The sequence below is a fragment of the Carya illinoinensis genome, chromosome 16 (assembly GCF_018687715.1).
Source record: "Carya illinoinensis cultivar Pawnee chromosome 16, C.illinoinensisPawnee_v1, whole genome shotgun sequence".
NCBI lineage: Eukaryota > Viridiplantae > Streptophyta > Magnoliopsida > Fagales > Juglandaceae > Carya > Carya illinoinensis.
Genome location: NC_056767.1, coordinates 22412856 through 22426293, shown reverse-complemented (window position 1 = coordinate 22426293; position 13438 = coordinate 22412856). Strand labels below are relative to the sequence as shown.

Here is a 13438-nt window from a genome sequence, read left to right as displayed (position 1 = left end):
TATGAAATTGAACGCACATCGAGGCACGACCAAAACTCATCTTTCTTGGTTATGTAAAAGCATCAAATGGTTTGATGATGAAGAAGCTATTATAAAAAAACCATGGCCTGCCTTCCTCTACTTTCTATTTATCCACACGTGTTGCAAATGTAATGATAAAAACATTTGGCCCAACCTCCTGAAAAGAAGCCAGTTTGCTCCGCCTCCACAATTTTGCCATTGTGGATGAAATAATAGCTTTGCTTATTGAACTTTCTATACCCACCTTGCCAACCAAACATCTTTCTCCTTTCCTCTATAACTCCTTCATAGCCCCTCCATCTAACTCAATCGAGAGGTTCTCTTCCTCTATTAACCTCAGTTGACCCTAAAGTTCTTCTATCCCTTCAATGAAAAAAATCATTAAACCCTCTTTCTCGAGAAAAAGCCTCGAAGGAAACATTCACACCTCTTCTATTCTCTTGAGACAGAAAACAGAGAGAAGACTTTCGATAAATAGGATTCATTCTCTCCTTTTTGGATGAAAGGTTCTTCTTTAATTTTTTTTATTTTTTTGAAAGATGATAAATACATATCACTTTTCCCAACATATTACCAACCATGCTTTAAAATGAATGGTATTTTTATAAAATAACTCATAAAAGAATATCACTTTATAAAAATACCATCATTTTAAAACATCTATAGTAAAATGTGTTGTAAAATGTACTGTACGCGTAAGTATCGATACTCATTTCTTTTAGGGAGCAATAATTCTCCTGTCAATTTCAATATTATTTTATGGAGTTTATACTATATATATATATATATATATATACACATACGTACGCACGTTGAAGATGAAAGGGATGAGTCATGATTCTGATCCATTGCATGCAGTACAACACGTAAGTTGTACAGTCAGGCAGTTATCTGCCAGCCTTGGCCAAATATTTCTTTCTATTAATTATAACTAGTATTGATTATATAGATAAGATTCATCAGAACATGACAGAGACCAATCAATGCATGGTGTTGCTAGTTTGGATGATCAATCCAGTGGCACACAGTTTCTTTGCCAATATTGTTTTCATATAAGCATATGGTGGAATCTTTGAATATCATATATACTTGAATAGTGCATATATTAGATTATGAGTTGGTAGAATTTTAAGTGTTGCACATGTGGTCCAACAACAAAAAATTGGGATGTAACCTTTTGAAAAAGATAAGTTGTTCATCGTGATACCATTTTTTCTTTCTCACCGTAAATGGTGAATTAATTAAGATGAGACAATTTTTGTGATTTCGTAGTGATCGGAAAAAGCCAATACTTAAGGTGTTGTTTGGATTGGGGGTGGTTTCACCTCATCTCAATTTATCTTATCTCATCATTACAATTTTTTAAAATTCTCAGACAAAATATAATAAATAATTTAACTTTTTTAAATTCCAACTCAAATATTTCAAATTTTAAAATAATAATAATAATATTTTATTTAACTTTTATCTTTTATTTAAAATTATCTCATCTTATTTTTCATCTCATCTTTTATCTAAAATTATCTCATCTCGTCTCGTGTCACAATTTTACCTAAGATTGTTAACCCGACCGATGCAGATGTATTGATCTGATTACCCATTCTAGAAATAATTTCGAAAGAATTAGATGTTCCGAACGGCACCTCTTTTTTATTTTTTATTTTTATTTTTTTTTCCTTATAGCCAATTGTCAAAATATAATCTTGTTGTAGACCACAAGGAATGGGCGGATTTTTTTACAGCTCTATTTTTACTTATTAATTATTTCTGGTGAAATGTCTTGCAGAAAAAATACTATTTATTATAATAAATCGGTCACAAAAATTTATTATTTTTACGGTAAAAATTCTATTTTCTTGTAATGTCCTTGAGGAAGGATCTGCTCAATCTTTTCCATGTAATATAGCCTTATATAGTAAATTAATAGTTCTTACATGATGAATTGATATCACTGATCAACAAAAGAGAAAATTAATAGTAGAGGCTATAGCTAGCTAGCTATACAGGAGCACTATGAGCCAAAAATACACCAGCAATTAAAATTCCGCCTGTCTAAACCCATCAAATTACAGCTTGTATATGATATGATTCCTTTTCTGTACCTATCATTGGTTTATGAGACGTCCGATTTCCCCCTTTTTTTTAATTATTATTATCTTGATTTTTTCTAGTTTTATACGCATTAATGTATATATCAACTCAAACTCGTGGATAGAGAAGCCACACATGTTAATTATAAAACTAAAACCATCAAATAGCTTGACAACAGCAATCCAAAACAGTCCAGCCAGGCCTAGCGCCCTTGCTGATCTCAAATTGCTTGGAAGGATACATAGATTCGAAATACTAAATTCTAAGAATATTATAGTCTATATAAAAACCTTCAAAGTTCCCTGGCTCTCTCTAGCTACAACACTCCTGCCTGATAAAGATCAAATTTCAAGGTCCCAATGGCTGATTCAACTCATCCACTTCTCTCCCTAGCCGACTCGGGTGAGTCAGAAGACACCCCACCATTAGAGAAACACCTACCATCCCTTGATTCGACCATCGAGAGTGTCATCGGGAATTTCGGGTGGCCCCAATTCCTTCAAGCCGTGCTTGTATCCATTGCGTGGTTCTTCGATGCACAGCAAACATTCATCAGCGTCTTCACCGATGCACACCCAACATGGCACTGTACTCAGCTCGGGGACGAGTCATGCAACTCGGTTTCCAATATCTGCAATCTGCCCACGAATTCATGGGCCTGGGATTTGCCGGCCGACACTTCAATCCTCTCAGAATGGAACTTGGAGTGTGCCGCTTCGTTTGTACCTGGCCTGCCCGCATCTTCCTTCTTCACGGGTTGCCTAGTGGGTGGACTCGTTCTTTCCACACTCGCTGACTCGTCACTCGGTCGCAAAAACGTGCTCCTCCTCTCATGTCTAATGATGTCTCTATCTTCGCTGCTAACTGTGATCTTCTCCCCAAATATATGGATTTACTCCGCTATAAAATTCTTTTGCGGGTTTTTCCGTTCTGCAATCGGTACTTGTGCGCTTGTGCTTTCATCTGAGCTTGTGGGGAAAAGGTGGCGTGGCCAGGTGGGGGTCGTGGGATTCTTTTGTTTCTCATTAGGGTTTTTATCCCTTCCAGCCATGGCTTACATGAACAGAGGTTCTTCATGGAGATCTCTCTATCTCTGGAGTTCCATCCCTGGGATATTTTACTCTATCTTAGTTCACTTCTTTGTTCGTGAGTCTCCCCGATGGCTTTTTGTGAATGGACGTGAAGAAGAAGCCATGGCCACATTGAAAAGTATTGCTTCAACTCACCATGACAGCTCAAACTGGAACTTTTCCGGAATGTGTTTTGAGCAAGAAACTTGCAACGCCAATCTTTACTCCACTCTTAAGATCTTGGTGGAGAAGAAATGGGCTTGCCGAAGGTTGTCGGCGGTTTCGGTGATAGCTTTCGGTGCCGGACTTGTTTACTATGGCATGCCACTAGCTCTGGGAAACTTGGCATTTAATCTCTATCTGGGTGTCACTTTTAATGCCTTGTCGGAGTTGCCCGCTGCGTTGTTCACTTTCTTTTGCATAGGAAAATTGAAAAGGAAAAATTCAATTCTAGTTTTCACGATCCTTAGTGGCGTTTGCAGCATCATGTGCGTTTTGAAGGGAAAGATGTGGACAAGATTACAGATTGGACTTGAGTTAGTGTCCTTCTTCAGCTCCTGTACAGTGGTTAATATAATTTTGTTATACACAATAGAGTTGTTTCCGACATGTGTTCGGAACTCTGCGATGTCGATAGCGAGAGAAGCACTCGTGCTTGGTGGCGTGTTTGGTCCGATGCTTGTCGCCGTCGGCAGGAAAGATGGTTTTGCATGTTTTGGGGTGTTTGGGTTGGCAATAGGATGTTGTGGGATGTTTGCAGCATGTTTGCCAGAGACAAGGGGTGCGGCACTTTGTGATACAATGGAGGAGGAAGAACACAAATTACAGAAAGCAAGCTGCAATTGGGTTGGGGAATTCTAGATATAGCTAGACGCCTTAGTTTTTGGTTTATCCAGAAGTATGGAGAATAATTAATGTTGATTCTATTAATGATTGGTGCGTGTGCAAGATGTTTTGATGTCTTTCAACGAGAGATTAGTCGTGTTATTCCTTTTTTCTAATCCTCTGTATATTATATTATAATTCGACGTTAGAGGTCAAGCTAGGTAACTCCACAATCATGATTAGTGCATCATGCTTGTGCATATATACATAATCCAAAATTTAAAGTACATAGAAATATTATATTAATTTGTAGCTAGTAGGCAAGGCATATGAAGCTGTGTTTTTCTTTGCATTTTTTGAATCCGGACACAAAAAGAGAAGTGCCTTCATATGAGATGGGAAAATCTTGATCGGGTTAGTAGTGGGTACAAAGCCACGTAACCGGACAAACAAGAGAGAGATCAGTACTGAGAGCAGACTCAAAATTTAACATAGCTCCGGAATAGAGAAGCATTCAAAGCTGAAACGGAAACTTGAGTGAGAAGAAGTCATTATAACATTTATTCAACTTGCAAATCAATCAATCTTTTTTGTTTTATTGTGTTTCCTCTCAACTAATGAATCGATATTGTGTAGTACTAAGTCATTGCGCTCATCAATTAGCTAGGGGCCAACCCCCATCGAGACAAAGACATCCGGCATATATATATATATATATATATATATATAGAGAGAGAGAGAGAGAGAGTCGTGCTACACCTTGTACCCGAGGATGGGTACTCCCATTTGATCTTTTCTTTGTATTTTTTTCATTGTTTTCTTTATATTCTTAAATATTTAAAAATTATTCAAAATAACAATAATATTATTTCCTTAATAACTAAATAAAACGTAAAATAAAATTGTATTGGGACCATTTTCAAGACGTCCAATCATCAGGACAACTAGCTAGCATTTCACCAGCACATATTAAAAAAGAAAAATAATATTTATAATTTTAGATTATAGTTTTGTATACGTTTTTAAAATAAATAGATATGAGAACCATATCTAAAAAGTTATTTTTTAACAATGAGATTTACATATTCTAAGACTTTATCTAACAATACTATTAATAGAATACTGTATTTTTCAAAACTTCGATAATATGACTAGGTGTGAAAACCGACAGATGTGGTTTGGTTTTGATTCAAAATAGAAACCAAACGGTCTAATTTTATAGATACTTAAAACCAGCCAAAATTAGACGGTTAAGGGGGAGAAAATCGGCTATGATACTAGTTGATTATGCAAACACAAACACAAATACAAAATTACAAACCCAAAAAATGACCAAGGTCCAAAACAATCGGCAATATAACACGATCCCCAACTGGCAACAGAAGCAACCAATATGGAAAACATAAAATAAATATACACTACACATTTATTGATTTATATTGTAAAATTTCATAATAAACAAACTCAAAAAATAAAAATCATACCGGCATATAGACATAGAGATTCGGAGAGAGAGAGAGAGAGAGATTGGACATGAGTTACAAAGATAACATCTGGACGAGTTGGATCTCACTAGTAGCATGAAAGAGGAGAGAGGATGTGCTGCACTACGTGAGAGAGAGAGAGAGAGAGAGAGAGAGAGAGAGAGAGAGAGAGTCTAAAAGAGAACCTAAGAAGGAGAAAAATGGGAGAAGGAGGAGGAGGGGAAGGCTGTAATAAACCCTAAATCCAAATGACGTATTAAACCAAACGACGTTGTTTCATATATATATATATATATTTCTAAACCTCAGGTGTAAAACAATGTCATTTAATTCGCTTAAGTTAAACAGCATCGTTTCACATCAAATATAGATATATAAATATATATATATATATCTACTATCGGCCAAGTTGACGGTTTGATATAGGTTCAAATCAGGACTGAATTGGTCGACGTACTAGTTCCAGTTGGTTCCTGATTCTGGCGGCCAGTTCTCGTCAGTGACTACTGATCCGATCAGTTCCTGTATAACCCTAGATATGACAGAATACCATCCAAATCTCTTCTACAACTAACACCAAAACAACCTACTAAACTAGCTAGCAAATATGGCCTACTTCTAAATATTGAAAGGTATTATTAAGGATTCGAGATAGTAGGATAAAACTACCACATCAGTATGTAATTAATATATAATAATAATAATGAGTACTTGATCTACGAATATGTCACCACATATAAGGCCATTTGGCCATTTGGCATCTTTTTTTTCATACATTTTTTTATACCCTTAAATATTTTTTAAAAAAGTTACTACATTATTAAAAAATACTTCCTTAATCACCATGTAAAAAAAATTGTATCGACACCCATTATTGTCAGTGGCCTCGGGCCTCTGGACAACTAACATTATTCTACAAAATATTTTGCCCATTGATGCAAGAGGTCAAATTATGAATCCTATAATAAATTTGAAGATAGATTACTTTTTTATATTATTACTATTATTGTTATTTGCTTCGAGTTGGATGACAACTATATATTATGGTTTAGCATATATATATAAATATTAAGACTAACCTCATATAGATATATTGTATATATTATATACCCATATAAAAAAATATAGACCAGAATTATCAAAAATGTCTGCCAATTAAAGAGAGAAAAATCTTTGAAAACTAATCATACTCATTACAACAAATTTGATATTTTTTTACTGTTTAAAATTTTGATGGCAAATTAATGTTTTCATCAGTGGTGGGGTACCTGAGTGGTTCCATATTAATTGGGATTTGGATCGAATTATGTTATCACCTCCTTATTATTTTGCAATTTTAGGTTATGATCATTACACTAGTTATTGGCTTTCTCTTATGTTGTTGTTTTAGGCTTCATGTTTTATTTGTGTTAATCGAAACACATTTTAAGAAATCCATTAAAAAGAAAAAATAGTATAGGGTGTGTTTATGCATTTTTCCAATGGGGTTGGAGCCCAAAAATATGGTTGAATCACCCACGATGGCTTGGGCGGTGGTGATATAGTGTTTAGATGCGCATCCATGAAATAAACGATAAACAAAAGCATATAAATTGTGAATAAAGAGACACACATGGATTTATATAGTTCAATATAAAAGCCAACATCCATATATCATTTGGGGGTGAAATCTATTATATTGAGTGATTTTACAGTTTCTCTTGGCCTTCCATAACTTTCAATATAATGGAGAAAATAGGATTTCAATGAGGTTTAAAAAGTTGTTAACTCCCTACTAGAGAGAGAGAGAAAAAGAGAGAGAGTCCCTCGATATGGTAGAGTCTTCCTTGTAGAGATATCCCATACCCCAACGTTTGTAGCATTTCGTTTCTTTTAGAGAGATCTCATTCCTTTCTTGGAGTAGCTGAGTCCTAATAGCATTACGTCACTTTTGCAGTCAACTTTCCTTTTATCACTGGTAATGGGCTTCCAATGAGTTGAACCCTAGTTCATTTCATATCCAATATATACATGTGATTCTTAAGGTCAATTTGTCCAACAAGTAGGTCTTCAAAATGTTCAAGTCAACCATGATAGGGATAGTGTACGAAAACTATAGAAAAATAAATTTTAGGAAATGTCCTTGGTTTTTCTTTGTCGTGTGATGCAATGAAGATCTCGGATGGTGGATCTCAAGGAGACTTGTAAATCCCTATAAGGGCCTATGAGGATGGGCCCCTAGGATGTTTGTTTTTTGCTAGCATAGGAAAAATATTTGCATATGATGCTTTTTCATTCATAAGCAAAGAGTGTGGAAAGCACGTTTTCCATATTTCATTATCGTTTTTGCTTTTGTTGGTGCAAGCTTATTTCTTGCCGCCTCAAGGTGATTTCACATTTGTCTCTTTGATTTGGGCATTTAGGTTTTGAGTTTTTATGTTGTAGCTTGCACCAAGTGGTCATAGAGTGTATCAACTCATTCCCAAAGGCAATATGCACATGGCGATTATCGGGCTTAGAGGCTCATTCCCAGAGATAACCCATTTGGGACAATTGTCGCAGGAGGTAATGACCACTATTGTGGTGGGACGCTAGCTCAACCACTATGGTCACTAAGGTGTGTGTTAGCCTTGGTCACTAAGCTAAGCCTCCATGTTGTTAAACTTAGCCATCTAGGTACAGGAGACTTGCTTGACCGCTATTGTCCCCAAGGTGTGTGTTAGTTTTGGTTGCCAAGGCTAGGGGTACTACCCGCTCTATATGGCCGAATACCACCCTTCCTCACCCCCCACACCCACATGGGAGGAGTAATAATTTTTAGCCCCACCTCCAGCCTCACCCTAGGTCGATGACCATCTACCCCAGTCTAACAAACTGGTGGATTTTTCAACCCACCATCGGTATTCTTCACCCAAAAAAAAATCCACTATGGCCGTTGGCCCCTTGCTTTTCCCTACCCTTCTTCCAAAAACATATACAGAGACACTGATCTTTGATCCATCCCCAAATCTTCATATTCAAATTCCAGAATAAAGATCAAGCTTTAAATACATACATCCAAATAGAAATTTAAAAAAATAGAGAAAAACAACTTACCCATAGTCATTGGCCAAGTCTTGGCAATGGGCCACAGAAACTCATGGTCATGGCTTGGTTGTGGGTCTCTATGAAAACCCAAAACCAAGCCACTACCGTGGGGTTGAAACCAACTCAAGAGATGGATGGCCTTGGTCGTGAGTATCTCAGCCACAACTAGATCGAGAAGCTAACAGCCATGGTCGCAGGTCTCTTTGCTATAACTAGATTGAGAGACTGCCAACCGTGGCTATGGGTCCCTCGACTACAACTAGCGCAAATACAACCATCACCATGGGTCTCTCGAATAAAAATAGCTCTAGAAATCCACAAACATGGTTGAGGATCTCTCGGCAAAGGAACACTCCATTGGTTAGAGAAGGAAATTGATGCGGGTGTTGTAAAGTGCAACTAGTCCAATAGGTGGTTGAGCAAGCTTCTTGTAGACAAGCTAGTAGATATGTCCCAGAGCAAGGTGGAGATGACATCTCACCCCATATTAGGTGTGCTAAAAATGCCACTTGCCATGTAGGCAAGAATGATGAGCTGAAGAGGCTAATGGCTTTCACAAATGAGATCTACTTGTTCAGGGCGAGCAATGGTAATGGACAGACCAATGCAAACAAGGGAGCTTTCCAGAACATCATAGAAATTGCTCAAAAGAGTGGCAATGTGGTACGCAGAAGCTTATATTCCATATAAAGGGTCACATCTGGAGTAGCTCTGTTGGAGAGATTACTACTTAGTAAGTCATATTATCTGAACCTCGAGGTATGGCCCAATTGCACATGGAAACCCTTATTCAAGGATAGACTAAGGAGTTGGTAGGCCATAGGGAAGTGTGTACCATGCCCTAGCTATCTCTCTCTGTCATATTGTAGTACGAGAGTCGAAGCCAAACGACTTATATTCAATCATACCAGGGTCAAAGATATGTTAGAATGATGTCTGACAACCCCACCCTATAAAAGCTTGCTTTTAAGTTCTTAGACACCAGAGACCCCATGGAGCCAAAATCTTCATAAGCAAGGAAGGAGTGACGCAACTGAGTTGCGAGCTCAACATTGTGAGGTAGGTTAGCTTATAAGATAGAACTGATGAATGTGGGGGTGAATGTTGTATGTAAGAGACATTTTCATTTTCTGTAACCCTCCCCTTTTTGAACATGAATAAATCTATTTTGGATCATTACGTTTATCTTATGTTCATTTCTTGTATTTTTGAAATAATGAATGTGTTTGTTGTTTTCTTTTACTAATTCATGATCCTAATGTGAATACCTATTTCTCTATGGGAGTAAGTATACCGTGCATCAATCTTCATTGGACAGGACGGAGTTCCTCGGCCCTATTCCTACAAGATGCTGCCACAAGCTTCAAATGGGTAGAGGGACTCCCCGCGTATGATTGGGTTGGGATAATATTGTGTTGGCCTCACTTGATAGTTGGGATGCAGAATCTCCTGGCGTATCACGTGTTTGTGTCATCGAGTTGGCTGGTAGGGTAGACATTCCCTAGTGCAATATATTATCTTTGTGTGAGAGGTGACCTATGTTGGGTATTAGCAAGTTGAGTTGCACCATGTCAATCAGGTAGAAGGGATTTCCCCAATGTCTAGCAGTGGAGCAACTCATCCCCCATTTGCCTATCAGGTGATATATGTTTGTGTGAAAAGGTCTGTGTGACAAATATCTATGTGATGAACCTCTGCAGTAGGTATTGTACCAGTGAAACCGATATAATTTTTATGAATTTGAACTACTGGAGCAATGGGTCACTCCTCACCTAAATAATATTCATGTTTTAAAGTACAATACGTAAGAGGGTAATTCCTCAGTGGGTGATTCCTCACCATATTTTATGGACCCATGTGTCTATGCCTCAGATGGTGATTCCTCACCAAAGCATACATATATATGACTTTTGCTATTTATGTGAACTATTCATTGCATCTTTTGGAGTATTATCTCTCATTAATAGTTTTCATCATGACTGCCTAACGTACCTATAGTTTTACTCTCGTAACCATAGTCTTTGATGTAGAATTAGAACCAAGAGTGATACCCGAGGAGGAAGAGCCAACCCCGCTCGAATGCTTAAGATAGAGGCATGTCTCTGTCATAAGAGCCATGCATTATTTTGAGTTGTACTTTGCCTCTTAGAAAGTGGCAACCAACTGTACTTGGTATACCGCCTATTAGGCAATAAGCATATGATTTTGGATTGTTTGTAACTCTATGCTAATTTTTTTTAGGAATGATAGTAATGATTGCTGGAATGTGTTTTCAACTTTAGTATTGCAAGGTCTAGTTTACCGATTAAACCTCTATTATTTCCACTGTTATCTTATACATGTATCCTACACTTGCACTCCCACGTGGATGAGGCACAGCTAGCCCAATCAAACCCTAGGTGTTGACCTCTTGGATATCACCATTGGCAACACAGAAACTCACTAAGGACCATTAAACAAGGGATGGGGCACCATAACTTGGTATCAGAGAGCGTCGATATGCAACTCAAGGTCAACCAATGAATTCCACAAGTATAACATCCCATAGGTTGGCATGTTAGGCTTTCAATCATGGCATGAGAATGAAGATTTGATTGAGTTATACAAGATTTAATATGAGGACATGCATTTCAATTCAGATTTGAAGTTATGTTTGAATAAATTGTTTGGGGATGAAATTTTAGCCATGGTATGTCCTGATGTAATCTTATATGTTTTACTAATGTCCTGGGAGATTTATTGAACTTTTAAATTTGAGGAAAATAACATTTCATGTGTCAAGAATCCTAAGTTAGGTTGGCACAAATTGCAGAAGGAAGTGAACTGGGGTTTAATCTGAAGGTTGGGAACTGGAAACAATGTTGTATTACATGGCTTGGTCAGAGTGGAACACACTATTTGAAAAAAATGAGGAAAGCCTATCGTTTCTTATATTGCAATGTGCAGCATTTTAGTTAATTGGGTTGTGTGTCATTTTAGTGAGTCAAACAAAGCGTTTGGTGAGTAGGAACCAAACGGTGTGTTTTTAATACTGTCAGATTTACTTTAGTATGGTATGGGTGAATTTATCAATTGTAGGAGTTTGTTATGATTGGGTTATATAGGAAGAAATGGAACATAGAGGAGTCTGTTTGGAATGTATGTTGTTTTTCTAGAATTTCCTGTAAGAAGGTGGGGTCTTATTAAAAGCCTGTGGCAATACAATTTGTGGCTTGTTGAGTCCTTCTATCAAACAACTCTTATGCATTCATCCATATCCATGATACTAGCTTCCATTACAACCATTGTTACCTCCATTACAATAGCATCTACTACTACAATCATCTAATACAAGGGAATTCTAACAAGTGGTATCAAGGAGTCGACGTTCCTCGTGGCTGAAGAGACCCATTCCAATCAAAACCAGGAAGTTCTTAAGAAGTAGGTTGATGGATTGAAGGAAGGGTTGCGTGACACTAGAGGGCGGTTGGACCATATTATAGAGCAGCTAGACCAGATGATTGAAATGCTTCACACATTCATGGGTCAACAAGCAAATGGAGCCACTAGGGACCTACAGTTGCAACAAGATACAAATCAGTATGCTCAGAGAGGGCCAATATAGCAGGGTATATGCCTAGACTTTCCAAGTTTTGAGGGGGATAACTCAGTAGCATGGATTTTCAAAGCTTCTCAATACTTTGATTTCCATCAAACACCCTACTAGCTAACTGTTACTATTAGTTTCCTATCACATGGAAGGGAAAGCTCTAGTATGGTACCAGGATGCATTGGATATGGGATAGTTTATGAATTGGGAGACATTGATTCGAGCTATGTTGGCTCGCTTTGGACCTACTGCTTACGATGACCCCATGGAAACACTCACTCGCCTAAAACATACAACAACAGTAGCAATTTATAAAGCCCAGTTTGAAGCTCTCTCCAACAGGTTAAGAGGATTGGTAGACCATCATAAACTTAGTTGTTTCATCAGTGGGTTAAAAGATGAAATTTGAATTCCTATCCATATGTTTAATTCTCTGAATCTATTTGCTGCTTTTGATTTGGCTCGCTTACAAGAGGAATACTTATTGATTACTATAAAGTCCTATAGGTTTAGTACATAGAAAGGGATTTTTTCACCAGGGGTATTCTAAGGAAGTAACTCAGTTTGGAGATGGCAATAAGTTTGGCAATGGGAATAATCGATTTCAAAATTTTAGTTCACCTCCTAAACCAATTCAATCCATGTCGATGGATGAAAAGTGGAAGAGGGGGTTGTGTTATCATTGCAACAAGAAGTGGAATCCCACTCAAGTCTGTAAAACCCCTATACTATATTTGTTACTAGGTCCGAGGTAGTAGAAGGAGCTGGAGCCAAGGAGGAGTTAGAGAATGAGTTGTGTAAAGAAATGGTGATGAAGCAACAAGTTGTACCTGCTGAACCAACAATCTCATTAAACACAATTACTGGAATACCAAGTTCTTGAACTATGCGCTTAGTGGGATGGATTGGGATTGCCCAAGTGGTGATTCTGGTGGACTTCAGGAGTACGCACAGTTTCTTGGACTTGTCTATTGCCAAATAGCTCAATTAGTAGTCAATACTACCCAAAGAATTGTGGTCAAGTAACCAACGGCCAGTTGGTCTAGAGTTTGGGCCATTGCAGCAATATCAAAAGCAAAATACAAGGTATTCAATTCAATCCCTCTTTTTATGTATTAGCTCTTGGTGGCTGTGATGTAGTGTTAGGGATAGATTGGTTGGAAACTTTGGGTCCGATTGTGGGGGACTTTACCAAATTAAGTTTACAGTTTGCTCATCTAGGCAAATTTGTCGAGTTGAAGTGGTTAAGTTTAGAAGGGCTTAAAAGTGAGAAGAGTGGCAAGGCTATGCTC

The 13438-nt window shown here is 37.6% G+C and overlaps 1 protein-coding gene across 1 annotated transcript; it reads left to right on the top strand.

Annotated features, from left to right (window-relative positions):
* Window positions 1-2283: 2283 nt before the first annotated feature.
* LOC122298497 (organic cation/carnitine transporter 3-like) lies at window positions 2284-4183 on the top strand. The gene has a single exon (XM_043108264.1). The coding sequence runs from the start codon at window positions 2472-2474 to the stop codon at window positions 4041-4043; it is 1572 nt and encodes a 523-aa protein (XP_042964198.1). The 5' UTR covers window positions 2284-2471; the 3' UTR covers window positions 4044-4183.
* The last annotated feature ends 9255 nt before the right edge of the window (window positions 4184-13438 follow it).

Excerpts from the sequence above, each read along its gene's own strand:
- LOC122298497 (XM_043108264.1), top strand. The coding sequence starts at position 2,472 with ATGGCTGATTCAACTCATCCACTTCTCTCCCTAGCCGACTCGGGTGAG.